The 27461-nt window shown below is 37.5% G+C and overlaps 2 protein-coding genes across 3 annotated transcripts in view; both read left to right on the forward strand.

The window, feature by feature from the left end:
• Nucleotides 1-5042: 5042 nt before the first annotated feature.
• On the forward strand, nucleotides 5043-12838 carry LOC140164935 (uncharacterized). The gene is made up of 3 exons (XM_072188370.1): nucleotides 5043-5463; nucleotides 8640-9327; nucleotides 12702-12838. The coding sequence occupies exons 1-3, from the start codon at nucleotides 5455-5457 to the stop codon at nucleotides 12794-12796; spliced, it is 792 nt and encodes a 263-aa protein (XP_072044471.1). The 5' UTR covers nucleotides 5043-5454; the 3' UTR covers nucleotides 12797-12838.
• The window catches only part of LOC140164691 (uncharacterized), a 49431-nt gene continuing 34789 nt past the window's right edge, over nucleotides 12820-27461 (forward strand). The window contains exon 1 of one of the 2 annotated variants that reach the window (XM_072188082.1): nucleotides 12820-12928. In XM_072188082.1, coding sequence (XP_072044183.1) covers nucleotides 12924-12928 — 5 coding nt within the window. In that variant the 5' untranslated portion in view covers nucleotides 12820-12923. The remainder of the gene's footprint in view (nucleotides 12929-27461) is intronic. The other variant, XM_072188152.1, reaches the window with a different exon arrangement.

Here is a 27461-nt window from a genome sequence, read left to right on the forward strand (position 1 = left end):
AGTGTGAGGGATAAGAGGGTTGTTGTAAGTAATTAACAATGATTGTTAAAAGTGATTAAAGTTATATTGATAAGAGGAATGTTAATTGTTAATGAGTGGTTTGATTAAGAATGAGTAGCATTTATTTCATGGAGTAAATACGTATCATAATATTGAATATTGATGTGATGGAGAATGAAGATATCGTTGTCGCCGTGCTATAGCGACGACGCAAAGGTATCGCTGTTGCTGTGCTACAGCGACGGCGCGAAGCTAGACCTTTTATGAGGGGCCTACACCGACGGCGGTAAGGTAGACCTATTTCCGTAAGGCTACACCGACGGTGCAAAGGTGCACCTTATGTAGGCCTAATTGTTAAAGTTGCCATATTAGCAAATGAGTGTGGTGGAGGAAGGTATCGTTGTTGCTGTGCTACAGCGGCGCGCAAAGCTAGACCTTTTTACAGGGCTACACCGACGGGCGCGAAGGTATCGCTGTTGCCGTGCTACAGCGACGGTAGCCAACTATACCTTTTAATGGGCTACACCGACGGCGAGAAGGTGCCGTTGTTGCCGTGCTACAGCGACGGCGCGAAGGTGTCGTTGTTGCCGTGCTACAGCGACGGCGCAAAGCTAGACTTTTTTTGAGGGGCTAAACCGACGGCACGAAGGTATACCTATTTCCATATGGTAACACCGACGGCACTGGGGTATACCTTACTTGGTCATGTCACCAAATGAATGTAGGGGAGGTAGGTATCGCTGTTGCCGTGCTACAGCGACGGCGCCGGCTATACCTTTTACGGGGCTACACCGACGGTAGCGAAGGTATCGCTGTTGCCGTGCTACAGCGACGGCGCCGAAGCTAGACCTTTTACAGGGCTACACCGACGGCGGGAAGGTATTGCTGTTGCTGTGCTACAGCGACGGGCGGTAGGCTATACCTTTTACGGGCTACACCGACGGTAGCGAAGGTGTCGTTGTTGCCGTGCTACAGCGACGGCGCGAAAGTATACCTATATACCTATTTCCGTATGGTAACACCGACGGCACTGAGGTATACCTTATTTGGTCATGTCACCAAATTAATGTAGGGGAGGAAGGTATCGCTGTTGCTGTGCTACAGCGACGGCGCGAAGCTATACCTTTTTACTGGGCTACACCGACGGCGCCGAAGCTATCGTTGTTGCTGTGCTACGGCGACGGCGCAAAGCTAGACTTTTTGCGTATTTTGTAATGACTTGATCATGTTAGCAAATAAATGTAATGAAGAGGAAGAAGGTATCGCTGTTACCGTGCTTTTCAGATATTATAAATAAAAACAGGACCGTGACCACTGAAAAATTAATTAAGAAGAAACAGAACTTTTGCACCTGGGTAGGGGTGGTTGGGGCCTTTTATGAACGACGTATCCCAGCTAACCAAATAACGTTCTCTGAACGTTCTGAGAACGTATCGTTGACGTTTTCTAGACGTTTCGATAAAACGTTTTTAAAACGTAATTTTGTTGAAGGTTTTTGACGTTCTAAAAACGTTATTAAGAGACGTTCTTAAAACGTTTTCACAACGTAAACAACGTTTTAAAAACCTTTCTTTCTGTCACTCAGGACGTATCCAGGACCTACAGAAAACGTATCGGACGTTGTAGTACGCAACGGACGTACTACAAACGTTGTAGAAACGTCCAAAACGTCCTGAAAACGTTATAGGAACGTAAAAAACATATTGCATATTTTGTTTTTTATTGCAGCACGCACTTGTCACCATCAGAAAACGAATGTTACGTTTCTACAACATTTTAGAACATTTTAATGACGTATAGACAACACTAGTCTTTACAAAAGTACCAAATATATTATACATAATACAAAAGATAGGTCCGGCTTCTGGAAAAAAAACACGCGGTCCATGGCAGTTTTACAGTGACCAATTGACGAAAACTCCGGACGAAAACTCTGTAGTAGCCTATAAACACGAGAACCATGTGTAGTGATACGTCTACCATGATGAAAGTAATAATGTTTCACACCAAGGTAATACGTATGACCTCAACAGTTCCATGTTCGACAGCAGCAGCAGCAGCAGCAGCAGCAGCAGCTTCTGTATTTTGCCGGCAGGAATATCCGCATGATCCCGGTAAAATATACGATAAGCAGAAACACACCATTGTATGCCTATACCTGTTTGGGATAAGGGGTGGTGCAATAATTATGTGTACTAATAATGTCACTCCTTGGAAAATGTTGATGTTATGATAATATAGCATACATAGAGGAATTATTCCCGGAGCCATGTGTCACCGCGAGAGTCCGGCATACATAATAGCACAGTTTATACGATACATACATGTAGGCCTACACGTTGTACTGTACACAGTACTGTGCTTTGGTGAGTAACGGTTAAGGTCAAGTTCAACCTGTGACATTCCATTCCAATGCGTGGGCGCTATTATAGTCTTGAGGTCAAGACACAAAGTGAGAGTGTGCGTATATATAGGCACATCATCGTTTTCCCGGGACCATTTTAAATCTTTGATCGAGGCTAACTTCCCTTTCACTATTTGAAATGTTTGGCATGTATAGGCATAGAATTTTTATTCAAGAGTATATAAACCCGGAGGGGGTTCTTCCTGGTTGAAGGTATACGGGGATGTGCCACGGTTTTGGGGTACCTTTTCAGCGATTTTGGTATATCGATGGGTGGGTTATCAGTCGAGACCAATGCGCCCAATTGGGCGCATTTTGGAAAAAGTGCACTTAAAGCGCCCAATTATGGCAAATTTGGGTGCTTTTTCTTGAAAATTGGTATACTGATGGGTAGCAAAAACAGCAAAAAGTAGGTATAGAGAAAGTCAGCATCCGCAAGTCTGCGTGGCACACCCCCGTACAAAATTTTTCGAAGAACCCCCCCCCCCGGGTATATAAATATATGACTAAAACAAAATCGCAATAATTATTATTTATATTGACTCCATAGGCCTATGCAAAATGCAAATAAACGCGGCATCTTCATGTACACGTTTATGAATAAATTAAAATCAAGTTTCTACTTGTAGAAGTTAAAATTCTTCTTTAAGGCCTACATTCAATTGTAAATTTCCAATATTCTGTTGATAAAACTTAAGAAACGTTTAACAGACGTCGGCGCAAAATGTTTGGAGAACATTGCAGACGAATGTTTTATAAACGTCATGAAAGAACTTAACAATATATATTATAACGTTCACAATACGTACTGTGAACGTCCTAATAATACGAAATTAAAGCTTCAACATTATAACCAAATCACGATGTTTTAAAAACGTTTTAAAAACGTTTTGGGAAGACGAAGACGTAAAAGACCTAAGCAGAACCTATTAAAAACGTTTTGAAAACGTTTTGTGTTTGCTGGGATACACTGGTTTATGTGATTTCATACTTTGCAGTTGTTGTAAATAAAAACAGGACCGTAACCACTAAAAAGTTAATTAATAAGAAAATGGTCATTCATCGCTCATACAGTTCCGACTAATTAGGTGAAAAAATAAGCATCATAAGACATTTATTTTACAAGTTCAACAAAACATTGTGAATGAAACAGAACTTGTAATTATCTTCCATCTTTATTCAGATTTGTATTGAACGTAAAAACGCGGTCAATGTAAAGTAAAGCTTGCGAGTGGTAGGGGCGTTTTATGAACGACGTATAATCATGATTCATGATAATTTTTATCATTTATACTTAGCAAGGTCTTTTAAAAAGAAGAAATTTGGTGCAAAAATCATGGAAATCGGTAGTAGGGTTGTTGAGAAATTGTCGTTCAAAGTTCACACGGCGATGTCGCTGTAGCCCTGCAACAACGATAACCTTCCTCATAGGCATCGCATTAATGGGTGAATATTTATAAAGTTTGTTTGTTTGTTTGTTTGTTAATTAATTCATTAATTATCAAACGGCGATGTCGCTGTAGCCCTGCAACAACGGTAACCTTCCTGGTGTGCATCAGAAAATTTACATTTATAATTAATGACTGACTATTGTTAAAAGTTAATGTTTTTATTTAATGTTCTTAAGTTAATTAATAATTTTTTATCTCTTCTTTAAATAAGACAATTAATGAATGGAAACTGATCATTATGCAGATTTATGATTCCTGGCTGATTATGGGAAGCAAAGCAATAACTATGAATATTAATTAAATTTAAAATTTACTAATGTTCCTCTTCTTGATTATATAGTGGCATTATTAATTAAATTACTACAATGTGGTTTTGAATCTCTCTCGTTCGTTTATTTAATTTGCTGAATTAAGTGATTTATTAATTGCACTGAGTTAATCCATACATCATTCAATGTAATCATATCATCGAGTTTCGCGCCGTCGGTGTAGCAGGGCTAAAACTAGGGTAGCTTCGGCGACGGCCAAATGTGGTAGGGTATAGTAAAGTTTAGCCAAACCCCGAAAACTGTAGCGGTAAATCGCGGATACACCCTATTTTTCATATCAAGGACAATTTTGCTCCAAAACACCCCTAATTTGGACAATCGCGAACAATTTTGTACTCGAAAATTCCGCGGACATTTCTTGAAAAGTACCCCTAATTGGAACCATCATGGATACACTTCGTCAGTGAACCCACCGGACTAGCTTCAATCGGGAATTCCCCGATTGCGCATTGGGCGTGAAGAAAGAACCTGCGAACAAATGAGAAAATCAATAAACGCTGCCGTTTGAGATTTTTGGCTAAAACTTTTGTTTTGCTGGTTTCCATTACAATTAGTCGTTGAATACGATGAAGGTCTGGATAGATAATAAATCGAGAACCACTGAACCACTTTGCGGAACACGGAAGTCGAAAAGGAAAAGCATGATTGATCAGTACAGCAGTGCAGTGTGTGTGCAGGCATACGGAGTTTTATACCACAACAACAACATTTGAAGTTTCTGAATTTACTGCTCAATACCGGAATACACATAAATCGCCATGTAGCTGAATCAAAATGGAGGTGTCTGAATTTGTACAAGATATCGGAAGAAGAAATTTGCGAAGAAATTTGCGAATGTACATTGTGTAGAACTAGAAGCGATTTATCTGGATATGTGCATGCATACCGGGATTTAACATGTACCACCAGGATTATCAACCCGGCCGGTGCTTTTTCTTTTAAAAACAACTCTGTATACGTATACCGGGATTGCAACACTTCCTTTTTGGTGGAGTAGTTTCTGGAGTTTATGAGCTACAAATCCGGGTTTGGAAATTAAAATAAACATTAGCGATACGCCTTGAAACTTGTTTAGTCTCAAGTCTGCACTTTTGGACATTCAGCTTCCCTTCCACAAGTTCACAAGCCGCTGTCACTGACTATTTCAGTCAGACTCTTGATGTTTATATTTTTATCCACGTTCAATTGGGTGTAAATTATTTTGGTTATTTTTAGCCATTGGGTGAAAGTGTTCTTTAAAGAACACAAGCACCACAATTGTTCGTTCATCATGAGTCAGGTAAGTTTAAGAGTTGTAAACTAAAAAAAATGAATTGTACATGACCTTGGTTGGTATATTAAAACGTGTCTTTTGGAATTTGTAGGAGAGCATTTAAAAATAGCTCTTCTGGAGCCTTCAAGGAGAGCTGTTTAGAGCACTAGGAGAGAATGGTCAACTAAGGAGAGCTAAAAATCACTCTCTTATATCAGATTTAAGGAGAGCAGTAGAGAGCGATTGCTCTCGCTCTCCTCATGATATCAAAAGGCAGTCCCTGCATGAACTGCAACACAATATATAACACATTGGTATAAGGCCAAAAAAAAAAGGTTTGGCTCAAAGCTTGCGCGCGCGTTTGTAAAATCGCACGACTTGACAAAAAAGAAATGCGGAAATTTTTTTTATTTCAAAATTTTTTTTTATAGTTTTTTCCAGAAAAAATCGGCGAAAATCAGACTTTTTTCTCAAAATACCATGAAAAAAGTCGGGGGAAAAAAAATCGCATTTCGCATTTGTTTTTAAATTTCTCGTGAGCTTTGAGACAAACCTTTTTTTTTGGCCTAAACATGGTGTTGGAGGTATAAATCAACACATGTATGATGTACTGTGTTCGCTCAGTGTCGTAAAAAATAATATTAAAACATTGGTACCGTATTCGTCCGAGTATAGTCCCACGTTCGAGTATAATCCCACCCCCATTTTTCAAAAATTTCAGAATTGTAAAAAAAAAAAAAATTTTTTTTTTTTTTATAAGTTTTTTTATTTAGATTTTGTAGTGTCCCTGGAACTAGACATAAATGCTAGGATCATTCATGGTTGACCTAAAAAAAAAAAAAAAAATTTGTATTCATAAATCATACTCTATTAATGATATCAAAATGCATTGAATTTGAATGCATTTTGATATCATTAATAGAGTATGACATGAAAACAAAGTATCAATTTTCATATTAAAAATACAAAATATCTTGAATTTTTTTAATTTTTTTTTTATTTTTTTTTTTTTTAGGTCAACCATGAATGATCCTAGCATCTAGGTCTAGGTCCAGGGACACTCCAAAACCGAAAAAAAACTTATAAAAAAACAAATTTTTTTTTTTTTTTTTTTTTTTTGAAATCCCACCCCCCAATTGTGAAAAATTTTCACATAAAAAACGGGTGGGACTATACTCGGACCATACGGTAATTACAAATTATTCATTCATTTACATGTATGTGCAGATGATAGTGCACAGTTGTGATTTGAAAGGCATTTATGATATTAGGGGCTGTGCAATAATTATGAGGGGGTACAATTTCCAAATGATGATGTGCCAAAAATGATTGCCCCCTCTCAGCCTGCCAAAAATCACTTCCTTCCCCTTGGCCTGAAAGAGGTGCCACATAACAAAAAATAATGAAATCTTTCCAGGCATAGTGCATTTAAGGGGGTACTACAACCCTCGATAAATTTGTGTCTATTTTTGCATTTTTCTCAAAAACTAAGAAAACAGTGGTAACAAAAGTTATGAATATTATAAGGGCAAGGAATTCAATTACTACACTGGAATTTCAGTGACTCAAGACAAGCGGTTTGTTATTTATGATAAGAAGGTACCGCTAGGATGTAGGCCTACCGTACCTCATCTGAACCGCTTGTCTTGAGTCACTGAAATTTCGGTGTAGTAGTCCTTGCCCCAATAGTATACATAACTTTTGTTACCAGTGTGTTATTATTTTTTGAGAAAAATGCAAAAATTGTCACAAATTTACCACAGGGGTGTAGTACCCCCTGAAGGCCTGCGGAAGCGGGGGGGGGGGAGGGGGAAGGGCGGCATTTGCCCCTCCACTTTTTAGCCAAGAGAAGAAGAAGGAATGATGCATGCATGATCAGTTGAACTACCCCCACTGCGTCATCATCCCTATCTTCGTGTCAAAAATTGCCGTGATAGTACGGCGAATCCTCTCGTTTTTCAAAAGCTACTATACGCATGGCGATTTTGTTCGAGATAGGCCGAGCGACTCAGGCTAAGCATACCATTTACATGATATGAGATACCATACATGTATACGTAGCCCTGCCATAGAGCCTGTCGCTTAGTTTCTATTCTACGATTTGCACATGATCAGTACCACATATGGGGGAATACTATTATAGAAAATTCGATTTGTTTTCAGGTAAAACACAGGTTTTGTTTCCAGTACACTAACTCGAAAAGCAATACACTAATTAGCGGGGCCTTGCTGTTTGCTGTGGATATCTTTAACTGCATTTTATAAGTAAAGATTTTGAAATCCAAAGTAAAAATTGTGATATATTTTAAAACTATTTGAGAAATGAATTATACAAAGGAACCCGTGTAAAATCCAGCTGCTGTATCTGTAATACAATGTACATTATCCACTTTCTTTATCTGCGTGAATAAATAGAACATCGATTTCAATTGAATTGAATACATGTCTCCATTTTGAGTTTGTACTACATTGTACACCTCTGAGCGACAAAGCAATCGATTTCTAGCCAATCAGATACGGTAGGCCGCCCGTCGCTCACCAACGGAGGTATTAAGTTTATATTTATAACACTGGCTGTTGACACTGTGCCCCCCCCCCCCACACACACACCCCAACTTGTATAACGTGTACATCGGGGTGGACACGCGTGTGTGTTCGCACATCTGGGACTATCCAACCGCGACTTCGATATGTCGCTATGCATGTGTGGAAATGTCCCCACTTTGCCGGGAAAAGTCACATGTGTGTATCCCCAGTTAGATACATGTAGTATGGAGTCAGATTGGGTGTATTCGTCTGATTCTGTACTATCCAATAGGGGATCTCACCCCCCTATGTCTAACTAATGCATTTAACGCCCTCTAGGGGGGTTATATAGCCCCACTTGCATAGTAAGAAAATCGGGGATATCCCCGTTTGCTGTGTATCCCCAGTTTATCGGAATTGTACATGAATGTATCCCTGTTTCACACCTTTTACAAACGCACATGCACACACCAAAATGCAATTAGGGTGAGAAGAGTAGAGAGGCGCATGTTGGTGCTTATAAGCGCCAATTTTAGCCGCCTACTCCCCTTTCAAAAACCTTCCATGGGCCATGCATGCATTTGTTCAATTGTTGTTTGTGACATTTCCAATTTATCAACTAAAATTATGTTCAAGTAGATCTGATATACAAATGAATTTTTTGTTTCATTCTTCAGGGAAATGTGAAAAACTTTGCTGCAATGTTTAACCAACAGCAACAGCCACTAATAAAGCCTGGAGGTCTACCACCGAAACCGAAGCCGAAACCTCCAGTGCCTGTAAAGGACTCGAGTAATGGAAACACAAATCATGTTAACGGTGTTCACAGTACTACTGCACCTGTATCAAAACGTTTTACACCCCCTGCAGGGTCATTAGTTGGAATCCCACATAATTTAGACGAACTTCATCAAGTTAAGCTCAGAAGGGCACCTCCGCCAAAAAAACCTGAACAAGAACCTCCAAGTGAATCGCCTTTCAACCGTAGGCCTTCACTAAATAGACCAAAACCGGACATTAATACACCAAAGCCGGTAATACAGCCAAGACCTAAACCAAGGCCAGCAGTGATACCTAGGAAATCAACATCATCAAGCAGTGGGACAACTTCACCGATTGCTCCCACCAACACCAATGAACTAAAATCAGATGCTGATGACAGCACATCGATATCATCATTTAGTGATTCGTCATTACCGCGTACTAGTACCACAGAGTCAAATACAAGCAGGACTGAGTCCAACACAAGTCGACGTACTAGTGGAAAACCAGAGTTACAATTCTTGCCACCGGTGGAAATATTAGGAAGTGCACCACCAAAGCCTAGAAAACCTATGACTAGTGTAGTACTACCATCACCAACTCGTAGGTTGCAAATTCTATTTTCTTTATACCGTAATATCTGTAATCAACGCCCCCTATAAACACCCCCCATTTTTGGGCGCCACACGGCATGTGGCGTCCCCCATTATTTGGCTTGACTTTGCAAAAAGCTTCTAATTTCAGTCTTGCTAGATTTACTTCAGTAACTGTTTTGCTTAAAATTATGCCCAGCTTAGAAATAAAACCACAATATGCTTGGATTTTATTTTATTATTGTTTTCTGATGTGCACGGGATAAAATGTTGTGCGTATATTCTTTGTTTAAAATACAAAATTAATGGACTTATAAAAACACCAAATACATCGTGACCTTTGTATGGTCAGGTATGGTTTAAACTGCAGTTCAGTGTTGCCAAAACATTTCAGCACCAAGGCGCGGCGCATTGACTCGCCAGGCCGCGGTAATGGATTCTCAAGTAGCCCAATTTTTAAGCTTCCAAAAAGCGCCTAATACCGGATATTTGGGCGTATTTACCTGAATTTAGAATGCAAAACACCCAATTGGGCGGAAAAGCACTTGACTTTAAAACTTCCGGTACTTGCTGGGAAGTTTATACTGACCGATCAATAAATGGTCACAAAACCCATTGTAATTTCAATTTGGAGCTTTAGAGACTCAAAACCTTTATAAATCGGCTAAATTGAAAGGAAAATACATCAAATTACTGCCGCGGCCTGAGACTGTCAAAAGTAGCCCAATTTAAGGCAAGTAGCAGCATGCTTTTTTGAGTAGCGGCAAGTGATTGCCAAGTAGCCCAATTGTGCGCCTAAGGCGCGGCGTTGGCATCACTGCTGCAGTTTACCGCCTCTTAGAACCCGATAGACGGTGACATTTGACCATTCTAATTGAACATGTTTGCACATGAACTAGTTGTTTACAGTGTGAAGAATCTACAACATGCTCATCTATCAGGGCACAGTTCTTTAACCCCAATACATTTGTGCATTCATTGAATGACCTTTGAAAATGTGAGTACAAAAACTCATACTCTGCAACTTAAGGTCAAATTTTGCACTATGATTGTTTAATTGAGGTTAATGATAATATGCCACTGAATGAGGCCATTGTGGTCCATAGTGACCTTTGCACACCTAATCCTTAAACCAAACAAAACAACCACTGACCAATCATGAAATCACTAATTGGTTTATGTGCTTCAATGCTAACTGATTGTGACCAAATATTAGAACACAGCTCAGTATCTTTGTGGTGACTATCTCTGATAAAAACATTAATTAACTAATTTCAATTCTGCTCAGCAGAGAAAGGAATAAATTCGAAAGACATGATTGTGTTGAAGGTCAGAAGTGTATTTGCAACCCGAGTTGCCAACCCCGCGATATGGTAGCCCAATTAGGCGACTTTTAACTCGTGGTTCACCGTTGTTGGGCAGTTTAAAGCAATAATATACGATTTAGGCCTACATCATTTTGTTAGTGTTTACCCATAATGCTGAATGAAATAATATTTATTGTAATATGCCTAACTGCTGGGAAGGGTTCCTAGCAAGGTAAAGTGAAAGAAACCCCAATGGCTATTGTGTCCGTTTAAAATAGAGTTCTATGGCCGATTTAAAGTCATAATTATGACGTAATTTTGTTATTTATTAATTACTATTTTTAGCAGAATTAATAACATAAAAATGGGCTGTGCCCGTCTCATGAAGAATAACGATCGATCTTACCCTTGATTTAACAGGCCTGTCAATTTCTTGGAATTGTTTGATATGAAAGGAGGGTATGATTTTTTTGGATTAGTTTTAAGTATTTCCTAGCCTCTCTTAGCCACAGGGTTGGCTATACAAAAGACACAAAGTATACCTTAGGATAAACTGACCCCAGGTTTTCAACATTTCAGGATTGTTTGTGGACGGAGGTCGGGTGAAAAAAAAGCGAAATGACGTTTACATGTCGAAATTGCCGTGTGACAAGAATGAGTGTATAGATGACTAGGGGAGCTTACTTATTTGTATCTTCTATACTATCCATCATATACCCTAGGCCCTGCATAACAAAATTCAACAATATTCAATATCCAAAGCAATATCCTCACTACAATAGGCCCCCAAAACAGAACTCCCACCCCACATAATCGCAAAATTGATACTAAAGCTTCATTCCATGAAGCATTTCTCTCAGATTTGATCATCATATCCCGTCCAGCTCACATTGGGCGCCCCATTCCTTTTGTAAAGGAATTTTTATTTTAATGAGAAATTCACAAAAATGCAAACATTTCCAAATTTTCCATGCCATTTCGTGTGATCGGAGTAAGCATAAACTTGCATTAGCCATGTCAATCATATGACTTCATGTCAGTGATGATCGCTACATTGCATGGATAAAACCTATTATGACTCAAACTTCCATCCATTTCATTACCTAATTATGGTAGAATATCACTAATTTCATGCACTTATGTGTGTAATTTAGTTGTAATTTACCATGAAAATTTTCCACAAAATTTGGAAAAAGCAGCTCCTGGTCCTGTGATTATCTAGTGAACCAGGAGCCATTTTTAAAGAGCTAAGACTGATTTAAATTTCAACTGTACACATTAAATACAAACTATGCTTTAAGTTCAGGCTCTATTTTAAATAAAATGTATACACATACATGTACACCCCGAGTCTGGTTCATATAATTTTGGTGTGGACCAGGAGCCAAAATGTTATGACCATTGGGTAAATCGCTCTTAGGTGCCTGCTTTTTTTTAAAGCTTGTCTGTTTTCCACAAAACTAGTCAAACAAATCCTAGTCAACAAAGCTGTGTCAATCAAATTTGGACTTTTTAAACACAATAGAAAAGTTTGCAAAATAAAAGCATGGGTGTAATAATTCTGTTTTTCACAATGGTCATGCATCCATGCACTTCAGTGGGCCTTTTCTAGCAAGTGTAAAATTTAACAATAGGGATACAAAACCATTAGTTAGGGGTATTACACCCTCGATAAATTTGTGTCTATTTTTGCATTTTCTCAAAAACTAATAACACAGTGGTAATAAACGTTATGTATATATAGGGCAAGAATCCAATTACTACACTGAATTTCAGTGACCCAAGACAAGCGGTTCGTTATTTTGATAAGAAAAGAGGTACGGCTAGGTTGTACCTCATTTGCTATCATTATATACTGAACCGCTTGTCTTGAGTCACTGAAATTTCAGTGTAGTAATTGGATTCCTTGCCCCAATAATATACATAAATTTGGTTACCGGTGTGTTATTATTTTTTGAGAAAAATGCAAAAATAGTCACAAATTTACCACAGGGGTGTAGTACCCCCTTAAATGCAATGTAAAATGTACATGACCTTTGCATTACCCTGAGTGTCATGATTTCCTTTCCATCCACAGCAACTGTTCTCATAAAGCCATCAAGTAAACGATCATCATTCCTGTATAAAAGACACGATTCATCATCAACAACTCCCGAACACCAACCTCGATAAGATCACATAATATAGCGCCTCTGAAGAAGAATTGGAGACTGAAGAGTACTATGATGATGTTGCAGCTCTCAAAGATGATGAAAGTCCTGGATTGGCAAGAAGGCCACCTGAACCAAGGCCACCATCCATGATGTGAGTAGACATACTTATAATAGGAATTCCTTAGATTCTTCTTTTTACCCGAACCATCACTTACATTTGTAAGCCTGAAATGGCGAAAAACGGGTTAAAACCAGCCTGGTTGTTCCAACGCAGCAAAGGTCTGGTGAGCGTAGCAAGTTAGCAAGCAAAAAAAAATTAGGTTTTTGCTTTTTTTGGTCAAAAAAGGTCCAAATTTTGGAAAGAATGTCCACTTTTGATAAAATTACCCCCCCCTCCTTCATTATCCTGGAAAAAAGTCCCCTTTTTTCAAAATCCGCACCCCCCCCCCCAAAAAATCCTGCACACGTACAGGCCTGGTGCCAATGAATATTCACAATATCAAATGTGATGCAAACCCAGCTGGTTTTTGCCCATCTGAGGGACTGAACCCATTAATGTTCAGACTAGTATAAGGGTGTGAGTGAGTCCCGGGAATTCGAGTCCCGCCCGATAATCCTATTACCCAAATAAAAAAAAAAAACAAAACGGTTTTCTAGTGTCTCTAGACCTAGACCTAAATGCTAGGATCATTCATGGTTGATCTAATAAAAAAAATTGAATTTGAATGCATTTTGATATCATTAATAGAGTGACATGAAAACTATGTATCAATTTTCATATTAAAAACACAAAACAATGTGCAAAATTCAATTTTTTTTTTTTTTTTTTTTTTTTTTTTTTTTTTTTTTTTTTTTTTTTTTTTTTTTTTTTTTTTTTTTTTAATTTTTTTTTTTTAATTTTGTTTTTTTCAATTTCGGGTACCCGGTTACCCGCCCGAAAAATGCGCTGGGTACCCGGGCACAACATTACCCAAAAATCACACCCCTAGACTAGTATGAGAATATTACCCGGGAATATTAAAAAAAATAATAATAATTTTAGCCATGCGTGAATGCTTCCAGCCAATGTTTATGGGTACATTGTACATGTATATAATTAATACATGTACATTGTACACACATTTATGAACATTAAAGCATTCGGTCACACAGTTGTGTTCAGATTTGTAAAATGTAATTGGGCACATATTTTTATCATGAAGGAATCAGGGTTATCAAACTTAAGTTTGATCATTTGGAGTCATAAATGACCCGGATAACTGAGCAACTCGATTCGAGGACGTACGTACATGTAGCAGAGGTCTTTAAAGCAATCTGCTTTCTACATGTACATGTAGTCTTTATCTTACTTTGTATCTTTGAATTATATTTGTATAAATTTGGAAGAGTATTTGTAATGATTTTAAATAGTTGATCATTTTTCTCTCATACTTTTTTTTAGAGCTACACATGTAAATAAACTTGTAAATAATTAAGGATGTTATGTATACTAGTAAGGGGCAAGGAATCCAGTTACTACACTGGAATTTCAGTGACTCAATTTAAGTCAAGCGGTACATTATTTATGATAAGAAAAGATGTACATGTACTGCTAGAATGTACCTCATTTCTTTAATGAACCACTTTTCAGTGAATTCCTTGCCCCTTTTAATGTATACAAAACTTTTTTTACCAGTGTGCAGTTATTTTTTGAGTAGAATGCAAAATTAGTCATAAAATTTATCAGGGGGTGTAGTACCACCTTAAACTTAAAACTTAATTTTACATAGCTTACGTTGTACAATGGAGGCAGCATCATTTTTCTGCTTCTATTCTAATAGTTTTGTTTACATACATAGCAATTTGCAATTAATGTTTTACATAGCCTCCGCTGTGACAGCATCATTTACATGTAGTACCGGTAATTATAGTAAGGTTGACACTGCGTAATACACAGGTTTATGCATTGGACTGGTATAGGAGTTGCTAGGGCCTGTTTTCATTGTAGAAAATCACTGAGATGAGTACAAAATCTAGGAAAATTCCGGTGTCAAGGCTTCATGTTGAACTTTCCTGGTGTACAAAATGCATTGTATGCACATAGGCAAATTTACCCAGACCAGTTCCTTGTATAGGTCCCATAAATGAATACTGCAACTTGGCAAATATGAACAAGTAGAATTGTAAAATGCAATGAAAGGTATACAAATGTAAGTAGTACAAATCCAAATCCAAAGGTGGGTACAACAATCATGGGGCTAGTTTGGGTATTCAATCATTTTTATTAAAAATGCATGCCCAGAAATTAATGGCTGGTGCCCACTCTACGGGTTCACATTTGTGTGTAGGTGAGTTTTAGGTGTAAATGAATGAATTGAATAATTGCTCTTTGGGAACTCAAGCCCATGAAAAATCATCAGCCAATTCCGGGTACACCAGCCCCCCCCCCCCTGCACTGTCGAGCATATGACCATCTTTTAGTGCTGAACATCTCACCAAATGACCCAAAGTTTCAAATTCAATGCCAAATATTTTAATGTCCCATATATTTCCAAGGGGTTATTCTAAGTTATTCAGCGGTTTTGCATCAAAAAATTTATGTGTGGTATATATTGAAGCGTTGTTTCTTTTTAGGATTAGGAATTTATTATTAATGATATTTGATTTTATCCACTCTTGACACATTCCAAATATGCCCTAGTTTGTCAGATAATGCTGTTGGTACATATGCTAATTGTATGCCTATTGTACTATACAAAAACCACTTCCCTAGAACATAATAAAGATATAAATGGAAATAGTCTCTCAAGGACATCCATATCCTGAAAATTAAATTTCCTTGATTAAATAAAACTCTTTTGATATAGGCCTACATGTACAGTACATGTACAAATGTATTATCCCAGGCTTTAGAAAGTTATATTAGGGGATTCCCCAAAAACTTCCCTGTATGTGGAGGAGCTCTAGACTTTAACAAGACTTACATGTGCCATTCATGACCATGTGTACTGCAAGTAGTGTCTGTTAAAGAGTAAAAGGTCTGGGGTTCAAGTACCTGCACACATAGTTTTTCTTTTGTCAAAACCAATTTGAAGAAAACTTTACTAGTTTTTCTTGCTACAGTTTTGTCATTGAACCACTGATCAAAGCTTGGTGTTGTTGTGACAGCTGATGACTGGCTGGAAGTTATGTCACTTCCGGTAGCGATGTTAGTCTTGATAGCAGTCTTCAAAAGTGGATCATACACATGACTTAGATTTTAGATCCCCTTGTCTCTGTTCATTACTCCTCGTCCCCTCTTCCTAGCAGTCATACATATAGGGCTTGGGCTATTTTGTGTCCCGGTTTTGTGTGAATAGATGATACTGTAGCTATAATTAATAATTACAATTTAATGGAAATATGATTCATGTGATATGACAAAATGGTTTTTCCTTAAAGTGCAAGTTTGAAATGTGCATGCAGGGTCATTATTATAAAATAAAATTTGTTCATAAAATTTAAAACTCAAGATTTCTGAATGTCCCTTGTAGTTAAATGAATTTTGATGGTAAATTTGAAACAATATTTACATACATACATGTATTATTTTATTTAGGCTGTACAAACTTTCTGCATGTATTTTGAACCAACATGCAATTGGGTTTTTTAAATTCTTTGAAGTGCATTAAATGTTCCTTGTTTAGGTTTAAAGTTTCAAGGACAGTCCTTGCCATTGAAACTGTATGCATGAACAATAACAACAACAACAACTAGAGCTACTGAAGATCATGTGCCAGGACTATCAGATGGTGGCTTCTCATTTTAATGACCTCAGCAAAGTCTGCACAACCTTTGACCTCACAAACATTGCATGTCTTGCAATTTAGTTGTTTTTTCTGACTAAATATAGTAACCCGATGGACAAAGATCAAACATGACCTGTGGCCTTGGACAACTTTGACTTTTTACATATTCCAATCACATCAAAGAAACAGGGGGAAAATATCTAAATGTGTCTTTTTTATTTTTTTCCTGACAGGGTTACAAACATGTATTTGACTAATTTTCAAGAGAAAGGGTCATTTATGGATGTGTGAAAAACAGAAATGCCTTTTTGCGCATGCATCTGCAGAGAGAGAGCCCTGTTTTTGTAGCAAGGGTCAATTGGAGTCATGCAAAAAATGAAAGAATAAAATGAAAATAACTTAATAAGTCTAAATTCTTCCCCAAAACACTTTGTTACATGTATTTTATTGTTCTATTATTCTCATGTATATATGATGCTATATGAGACATTATGACTCAATTTGATAGACAAAACTGTCTCACTTAATGTTAAGTTTATAGTTGGAATAAATCCAAAGTCTTGAACAAGTTTGCTGATTTTCACTTAAAAGGAAGTGTTTGTTAAATTACAAGTCTTTGGGAAGAGTTGTAAGTCAGAATCAATTAGTGGAATGGCACTGCATGGCAAGTACATGTACATGACTATAATTTTGGAAATGAGAACGATCAATGCAATTTGAGCACACATGCTGTCAGTGTATATGGTGCACAATAAATACATTTTTGTAAGATATAGGTCAATAATGTATTTATAAACACTATGAAATTATTATAGTGATGTTTTAGTTTGCAATTCATTTAAATGTGAAGAACTATCAAAAAGTGCATTGCTTGGGTGCAAACATTTATTCACATGTACATGTATACAAAAGTCACCGTTTCATTGTCTTATTTCGTTCAAGATCCAGGACTTCCTTTCTTTGGACTCCATTTTGACTCTTTTATTTCCTCCCTGGTTGCTTCCTTCCTCTCTCCTCACTTCCATCCTTCCTTCCTTCCTTCCTTCCTTCCTTCCATACTTCCATACTTCCTTCCTTTCTTACTTTCTTTCTTCCTTCCTTCCTTCCTTCCTTCCTTCCTTCCTTCCTTCCATACTTCCATACTTCCTTCCTTTCTTACTTTCTTTCTTCCTTCCTTCCTTCCTTCCTTCTTTCCTAACCTACCCTTTTCTTTCTTTCTTTCTTTCTTTCTTTCTTTCTTTCTTTCTTTCTTTCTTTCTTTCTTTCTTTCTTTCTTTCTTTCTTTCTTTCTTTCTTTCTTTCTTTCTTTCTTTCTTTCTTTCTTTCTTTCTTTTGGTCATTCTTTTGTTCATTCATTCAATCGCTTTCTTTCTTTCTGAAAATAACTTCTTGTGTCTTTTTCTTCACATCCATTCAGAAACACACGAGTTTTGGCAGGCCATTGCTCTCACATATTACATTAAACCACACCTTTAATAAAGCCCAGCTAATCCATTTTGAATTTGTAATTTCAACATTGATAAGTTTTAGTGAAGAACATGGAGATTATGGGATAAAAAGCAGAAGACTACACCCAACAACCAAAATGAACAATTCTGACATGGTAAAGCTATTTTGGGTCATTTATAGTTCAATTATAAAGGTATATCTCCATGAACATTCTTGCTAATATTCCTGAAGTTACTGCCATTTGTGGTATTAGAAGCTAGTTAACAATGTGTGGTAAGAAATAAGGCCCCCTCCCTCTTTTCATGGTCTTCCCTAGTCTCCTTCGGATTCTCTGATTATATCTTCTTTCAAAAATTTCCAATTTCCAGGTCTAAGAGCAAAATTGTTATGTCTCTTATAAGCCTGAATTTATATTTGATCGCTTTTGCAGAAAAGCAATTTTCACGCATGCTCAACGTTTACTTCCGTTTTCAGAGCGTCAAACGATACAAATCGCTAAGGCAAAAACGATGTCGCTTTTGCCAGTTGAAGAAATCTCAACTTACGAGCGATATCGCTTGACACATAAATGCATCAACCAATCATTTACAACCAACTGGATCTATTATTTTACGAATAATTTACATTTTTTGTACCTTTCCTCGATTATTAACTTTCGGTGATGAATTAATTCAAAGCAATAATTATTGACAGCAATGTATGTTCTACAAATGAATTTTGTTGCATTTAGAATATTTTAGTTGTCGTCTGTAATTACTATTGCCAAGATAAGTATAAATGCAAAAGCGATGAGCGATGCATCACAAAATTTGACAATTGCCCATCGCTTTCAAAAAGCGATGCATCGCAATCGCTTGGCGATCCAGTATAAATTCAGCTTTAGTCTTACAAGTTACAGAAAAATGTAGGTAAACAAACAAACAAACAATAGGAAAGGAGACAGATTGCAGAAGTATAAACAGGGCCAGCACAATCTATGCGACAGGTCAGTCGATCGCTGCACCAGTTTTGAGCAGAATGTTTTACAAAGCATTATGTAGAACTAGAAGCAATAAAAAACAGACATTAAAAATGAATGCTAATACTAAAATCCCTACACCCGATACAACATAATTCCTGGGAGCCTATTAGTAAAATCTATCTAGTACAAATACTCAGTACAGATGATGGGGGGGGGGTACTATCTCAGACTTGAAGGTGACTTTGAAATGTATAGGTTTTTTTTCACCAGAATTTTATAGTTTTGTAGAAAAAACTTTTAGACATGGATCTCTCCTTTGAAATTTTTCCATGGTATGCATGAAAACCACAATAAATTTGCAAATTTTAAATCTAGTGTAAAAATGGTCCACAAAATGGCTTTCCAAATGCTGAGGGGGTGCATGCTGAGGGAAGACACCCCACGGAAGTCGCTCAAGCACGACATCAGTCGACATAGACCCCTAGCATGCAAATAGATAATTTTTCACAAAAAACCCTTAAATCTATGTTAGCACTGGTTATGTGCTCAAAGTAGTGTACCATGATGACAATCCAACTCCTAAACCACCGCTCATGTGCGCTCGGTCTCACGCTTTACGCTCGCCTCGACGTGCTCGCAATCGGGGCATCGCGGTCAGAGGGAACAGAGCCAGTTCTAATCTATATTTAAAGACTTTTAGATGTGGGTCTCCTTTGAATCGGCACTTTTTCTAACCTAGGGTAAAAATGGTCCACCAAATGGCTTCAATTGGGCCTTCAATTTTAACTTTTTTTCCAATTCTAAGGGGGGGGGGGTGGCACATCACCCCTTGTATTTCCCATATTTTTGGATCCAATTTTTGCCATCTAGCAATGAAAATAAAGCTACATATAGTCACAGAAATTATTTTGAGGTGATTCTGCAAATGAAGTTGCATGATTTGAGCTGTCAAATTCGGGACAGATTTCTGATAAAATTAGCAGTGGGACTTTTACGTTTAAACGGTTAGTGATTTTCCTAAACGGATAGTGCAATTTGCGGTCATGCAGTTAAACGTGAAATGTGTAAATGTACATGTAGACACCTATAAATAATGTGCCCTTCGTTCCTCAAAAAGTACACATGGAGGTTATGTCAAAACGAGAACAGGTTATTGGCGAGTTAAAAAATAGGCGAGTTAGAAAAAGGCGAGTTAAAATGGCGAGTTACCCCCTGCAGTGTTTTCCGGAAAGTCCATGCGGCGAGTTGTGAATTTCCGGAAAGTCCATGCGGCGAGTTGTGAATTTCCGGAAAGTCCATGCGGCGAGTTGTGAATTTCCGGAAAGTCTACGCTGGCGAGTTGTGAATTTCCAGAAGGTCCACATGGCGAGTTGTGAATGTCAGGAAAGTCCACGCGGCGAGTTGTGAATTTCCGGAAAGTCCATGTGGAGAGTTGTGAATTTCCGGAAAGACCAAAAAAAAAAAAAAAAAATGCAGTTTTGGTCAAAATTCAAAAACTGATTATTTAAAAAATTGATACTTGTATTCTTTGACTCATGTCAGTTCCATAATTATACTTCAGAGGTTGTTTAAATGTAACCCCAGAATACATTGCAGCCACTGATGGCATGTGGTTTGAGAAACACATGGTTATTTTCAGAAAATATCACACTGGGCTCCTGCTGTGCATGGTCAAGGTTGTTATACAACCAGATAAGCTATGTGTCTGCATGCATGCATGTGCAAGAAAACTTTGCTGGTTTCATCTTCTTTTCCCAAGCATTTAAAATATCTAAAATTGTTTTAAAAACACAAGACTTTTTAACTTTCTTGGTGGCAATGTATCCACAAACATTAGCCGCACCAAATTATCAATTCAAAACATAAAAGTCTCGATGAATATTCCATCAACTCACTGTTGGGACTTCATCATAGTGTTACTGTAACTCGCCACCAGGATTTCATAGTGTTACTGTAACTCGCCACCGGGACTTCATAGTGTTACTGTAACTCGCCACCAGGACTTCTAGTGTTACTGTAACTCGCCACCGGGACTTCATAGTGTTACTGTAACTCGCCACCGGGACTTCATAGTGTTACTGTAACTCGCCACTGGGACTTCATAGTGTTACTGTAACTCGCCACCAGGACTTCATAGTGTTACCCATGGGAATATCTAAAAATAGCCTCACTCTGTGGGGGGTAACTCGCCTTTTTAACTCGCCTTTACCTAACTCGCCCATATTGTAACTCGCCTAAAACATGCTCTCTGTCAAAACATTAGGTATGTAGTGTAGTATCATGAACTGCTGTAAAATGTGATTGAGGTCTTAACCTTTAGTCAACACAGCCCTAAGCAAAATTCTTGCTATTTGACAAGGAAGGATTTTAAATGGATATGTGATTTTGAGCCCAAATGTTGGGTTTTTTTTCCAATTACTTTAACAACTTCACCAAAAATGCATTATCAGTTTACTGAATATCATTCAATTTGTAAAACAATATTCACAGCAACTTTTCCACACAATTCTTAGCAAGTTTTCCAAACTGCATACCAAAAATACACTTGCTCCTATCAATTGATGTGCTGAAAAGTGCTTGCTTCCACCTGGCAGCACATATGCCAAATTTAAAGGAACCCTACCCCAAAAAAAGTTGTTTGCTTGTCCTTGTCCGACCAACCGTCTTGGCAGTCCCAACTGTAGATCTTTTTTTTTTTGAAAAAGTTTTTTTTACAATTTTCCCAATCCCAAAACAGTCATTATGTTTTTTCAGGTTTAAACCAGAATTCAGGCTTTTTGGGGGTCCAATTTTCCACACTTCTTTTTAATTTCAGCCCATTTTTTATTCAGGCTTTTTCAAACTTTTCAGGTTTTTTCATGGATGATCATTCTCATGACTGACCTGGCTGAGGGTTCCGATATTTCGTATTTTCATCCTCAGTGTCTACACAAATTAAAACATTGTTGAACTTAAAAATGCAGTATTTTGCATGTCAAATAAAGTAGGGTTTACTTTGAATTTGTCTTTGGTGGAAATTCTGTGGTCAGTGAGTGTTTTACATTCCAAAGAGTACTTCACATTATATACCTTTGGTATTTGAAGAAAAAAAAACTTTCCCCGCCTGAACGACCCAACGAATGTGATCTATGGACAAGCAAACAATTTATTTTTTTCTGCCTTATTTTGTCATGCTTTAGTGCTATGATGTGAGTGTAGTGAGCAGGAAATTGTGCATACAATTATTTGAACATGTCAATGACCTGAAATATCATGTAAAAAAACTTATCAAGGGTGTCATATCTCATTTCAGTCCCAGAAATGAGACTATATGAACATTATAAAATATCTATATCTTTGCATGTTTGAAAACCAGTGATTTGGGTCACCCACAGAAAAGATATCTTACACTTCCCACCATGCATTTCTTCAATTTCAATTTTCTGTACTGATTTAATTGCTAGAGTGACAAACAGTACCTTAATGAAGCAAGAGAGCACATTCAGATCTTAAATATCTTGACTATTGACCCATGTTTAGCCAGTCAAGTCTCAACATGAAAACAAGGGGTAACTGTACAAATTGTGACCCGGCAGCACAAATGAGCCGTAAATTCCCTAAATTGTATTCTGAGTTACGGTGTAAAATGTGTACGAAGGTCATATTCATCGGTAACTTGCTGGCCCGACATCCGCTCTCATTTTCTTAGTCAAAAACTAATCAATAATCCTATTGTTGAAGTGGATAATAAGCTTCTACCTTGATGGCTATAGAACTTTTAATAGCTGGGGTCTTTGTTTACTCTTGCTAAATCCTGTTCAAGTGGTGGGTTACCAGGCATTGTATTTTGTATAGGTATGCATAACCAACAATTAACAATGAGAGAACTTTCTTAAACCTCGTTGACTTGGGGATGATTTGAAATGACCGCCAATTATGACTGTTTGATATTTATTGCCAGCAATGTGGAAAAAGAGACACATGTAAAAAACGTAAAAGCTATAATTTTGTTGAAGGAGCAAAGTTTATCAAACCATAACCCCGCTTCTGGATATCGTTTGAAGTCAAATGATATACCATTTTTAAGTTTATGATGTTTATTTTTTAAACACGAAATAAAACAAAATTGAGGGGAGGAATTTACGGCTCATTCGCCGTGGACGGTCACAATTAATAGGTGTGTCATTTGATGTAACGAGGTGATGCGTCTGGGAAGGGCTCTATTTTTTAAAAGGTATCGATTATAATTTAGGCTAACACAGGCTCTGTGCTGTACTCTGATACCTATGATCCAAGATATTTCCACCTCGCTACGCTCGGTGCTTGCTTCGCTCGTATCAAGAGGCGTCATGGTTTGTGAACAGGGACTATATAGTTCTAATTTAGATTAGTAGTATGTGGGAATTTTTATATTAAAGTGCATGGGGGCACAATTTTTCCCAGGAAAAAATAAGGGGAGGGAGACATTTGAAGAAACTTGAGAAATGGGGGGGGGGGGGAACAAAAAATTGAATTTTTGAGAGATCATGACAGGGAATGTGAAAAGTTTTTGTCTGAAATAAAGTGAGTTCCCTTATTTCCCCCCTAGCATATTATTGATTTCTTCCCTTTAAATAGTTTGCACACAAGCTTGAAAAAGGCCTAAAGTCTGTCCACTATAAGATGGCACATGACCTTTGAAAAAAAAAGTATACAGGTCCCCGAATGGAGACAAAGATCAAATGGTATACTGGTGCAAAACTTTTGGAAAATGTGCCATAGCTTGAATGCTACCACAACTTGCCCTTTCTAAAACAAAATTGACATAATAGTGAAAAAAGAACTGGGTCATGTGCCATCTTATGGAGATGGTCACTAATAGTCAAGGGCACTTTCAGTTCCTCTTATAGCTAAATGTACAGGATTAGTTCCTTTCTTTATGAAAGTACATTAGGATTTATTTGTAGGAAATTAGACTTCTAATATTTAGATTGAATTGGATTCAAGTTTTTATCAAGTGCTATTGATTTTGATAGAAGAAATCTTGCATTTTTGATCGCTATTCTTAAGATTCACTGATGATACCATCCAAGGGGATGGCGCATGATATTTGCCTTCCAGTCTTTCTATCTAGTTGTCCAGGTATTTAACGAAATCATGGACATTCTACTTTTTTGCCATGCGACGATTCTTCGTCGTCACTGGAAGACGCCATTGTTTACCACAACTTGTTTATTCGATCGAGGCTGCAATTACTTCCGCATTCGCGATCCTGTGTGCATACAGTGCCATACGAAATACACATGTAGGGCTCACAATCCAAAATGAATCTGGACTAACTGTTCAAACACTTTCCGATTGTCTAAAAACATTTTTTTAAATTCATTTTTGAACAAAATGTTTGGGGATAAACAAAATTGCAATTTGTACATTTTTAGAAAAATTATCATGGACAGATATCGTAGTAGAGTTTAGTGTGCCACTCAAAATAACGCTAGAAGCAGAAGGAAGCCAGTCTATAATATTATTATACAAATACTATATTATTATACATTATACAAATGGCTTTTGGTAAAAAAACACCTCCCATGCATGTCATTTAGGTTGACTTATATCATTGTTACAGAGTTTATTGAACTTTGCCAGTGGAAAATTACATGTAGTCCCTTTAAATTTCAGCTCAAAGTGATTGCACTCTTCAATATTTTGTTGTTTCTGAGATAAATGGGTCAGAATATATTATTATTATGCAAAAAGATATTTATATCTGGTTTGGGTATGAAACAAAGATAGTTTGTTTAAAGAACTGGTATCAACTAGTGTTTTTTGTTCAATAGGATATGCATAATTTAACAGCCCTTCATTCACAGAGGGCAAGAAGTGAGAGTATTGCATTTCTGGCTCAAATGTCTTGTGGTTCCTTGAGTTACCAGCTTATATTGAAAAGGGAGAAAGTCAGAACCAGAGCCAGAACAAAAGTCTGCCCTTTCCAGACCTATATTGTAACTAAATTACCAGGGCAGTATTGAAATTTTAGATAAAAATTATTAATAATATTATGTACCCTTTGCACCCTAAAAATGAACCAAAACATGAAACCCCAACTTAGTCATAAACCGTAACAATAACCATAACCCTAAAATGCAGGGTGGAGAGAGTATGTCAACATTCCTTCAACCCTTTAATAAGATCCTTGTGTGAAGGTGAATTTTGAGAAAAGGCATGAAAGCATTAACTGTCAGACAGTGTAAAGTGTGATTAGTAGAAGAAGAATGCCAATGTTTCGTGACCAAAGGTTTGGAATTGTTTTGGGCATGCCTGAAAGGTATACTGAACAAATGAAAACATGAAGCATCAAAAAATTTAAAAATAATGAAAATTTTCCCTGTTTGTGTAGTAAATGTGACCAAAATATAAGCTTCCCCTATTACATTGACCTGTCACCTACATATATACATTTTGTGTTGTTATTTTTACAGTAGCTGCATGGAAAGCAAAAAGTGCAAAACTAAAATGCAAAATTTCTAATTTGAAAGTATATAAAGCTTATAATTGAATGCTTCCTATGCTTCCCAGATTGCTTCCCATTTGTGTCTCATTAGGTCACACTTGTAACTTATTAAAAAGAGGCTTACTACATACAAATTTTTCACTACAGTGTAATTTCATGTTGCAATTTGTCTGGGGGAGAGGTACTCGCATATATTGGCATGAGCCTGTCATTAGACGGAGACCCCCTTTTTTTGGCCACTGCCACTCAATTGCCCCCCTTTTAGCTATAGTAATGCATGGAATCTTATAGCTAAAAAAAGTGAAAAAACACAATGTTTTGGAGTAAAATTGTGTTAAAATTGCAAGAACTTGTTAGAAATCTGAAACGCTTGAAGAGGGGTCAATGGCTAGTAGCTAAGTCCTTGACATGTTCACATTGAGATACAAATGTAGTAGCATTCATTCCCAGCTTTGATCATTCATTGTGAAGTGAGGCTGGCTACTTGTTGTCACTTGTTGGCACAGTGATGAGATTTGACACAGGTGAATTGCCAATCGGGGGTGGAGGTGGAGGGGCTGTCAAATAGCACCACTTGGCATAAATGAGTCCATTTTAGCATCACATGGCACCAGCACTTGGAGTCACTGGATCTGTTTTGTCACCAGTGTCACCAATTCAATTTGCCATTGACATCATTTCCTGATACCAAAGTTGCACCACTAATGAATGATGCCAAGACAGCGCCACTGCACCAAGATTGTGTCACTGATGCCAAAATGGATCCCAAACCTCCAGGTGCTGGTTGCCAGTAACACCAAAATGGATCCACTGATGGGGCTATGCTGTGTGATTCAACATTGGGAAAATGTCACTGTTTGGCTTCTAATTGTGTATGTGTAGAATTGTAATTTCACTATGAATGCTCAAAAACAGGAATATTAAACTAAAAATACAACTTTTAAAAATAACTTTTTGCTCTTTTGTCTAGTTTATAATGAGGAAGTATTGAGGATTTTTTTCTAGGATTTTAATTTCACTTCTTAATTGCTATAAAAGGAAAGTATGAGACTATTATCATAGACCATTTACATATTGGCCAAATTTCATCATTGACTGTAGAAAAAGAATCAGTCCATGGTTGTATTTCATATTTCCATTTCTTCACCTGTACATGTTGAAATGAACTAGATCTAATTTTGAAAATTATTAAAAGGAAACTTGTGACAGTATTGTGCACGAGACCAGGGCCGTTCCGACCATTAGGCCAGGTAAGGCGGTCGCCTAGGGCGGCAAAAACACAGAGGGGCAAAAAAGGAGGGGGCGAAAAAAAAAAACGGGAATGGAGAAAAAAAAAAAACGGAAGAAAAATGAGGGCGGATAAAAAGAAAAAATGGGCAGTATACAAATAGGTCAAAACTTCAAGGGTGTGACCCCTTTAACACTTTTTTGGTATGCTTTGGTGGGGCGGCAGGGAGAGGCTTTGCCTATATAGGGCGGTCATAAACATCCCTAGGAACAGCCCTGCACGAGACAACCCTTGCCGCCTCGTATACCTATGTGGCGTCATAAAAGAGGGCATCTGATGAAGGCAATACATTTGATGAGCAATAATTGATATAACTTAACTGTGTAGTGTTACGAGTCGTACTTGACTCAAGGCCAAAATCACCTTTTACCCGAACTCACACGAATGCACAACACAAATACACTGTTTGATTTTAAGCTAACAAATCTAAGTCTTTAATTGAAAATAGAGTATGCTTGGTACATATACAACAATTACAATAAAATCACACAATCAGTTTTATTATATCGGTACTTAACCAGCGGTCTTCTTGTTGGTGATTCTAGAGTTCTTGCAATGTTCTGGACGACTGATGTAATATATCCTTATTCACTTGTTCTGCGAAAATCAGCGAAGTCCATCGTTACACTTGCATTTATAAATCCTTGCACATAAAATCCTTATACGAAAATGATGATGCTTCCTCCAATCTCCTTTGCGCTGCTATCTCCACAAATATATCTCCTTGCGCTGCTTTCTCCACAATATCTC

The sequence above is a fragment of the Amphiura filiformis genome, chromosome 1, assembly GCF_039555335.1.
Source record: "Amphiura filiformis chromosome 1, Afil_fr2py, whole genome shotgun sequence".
Classification (NCBI taxonomy): Eukaryota; Metazoa; Echinodermata; class Ophiuroidea; order Amphilepidida; family Amphiuridae; genus Amphiura; species Amphiura filiformis.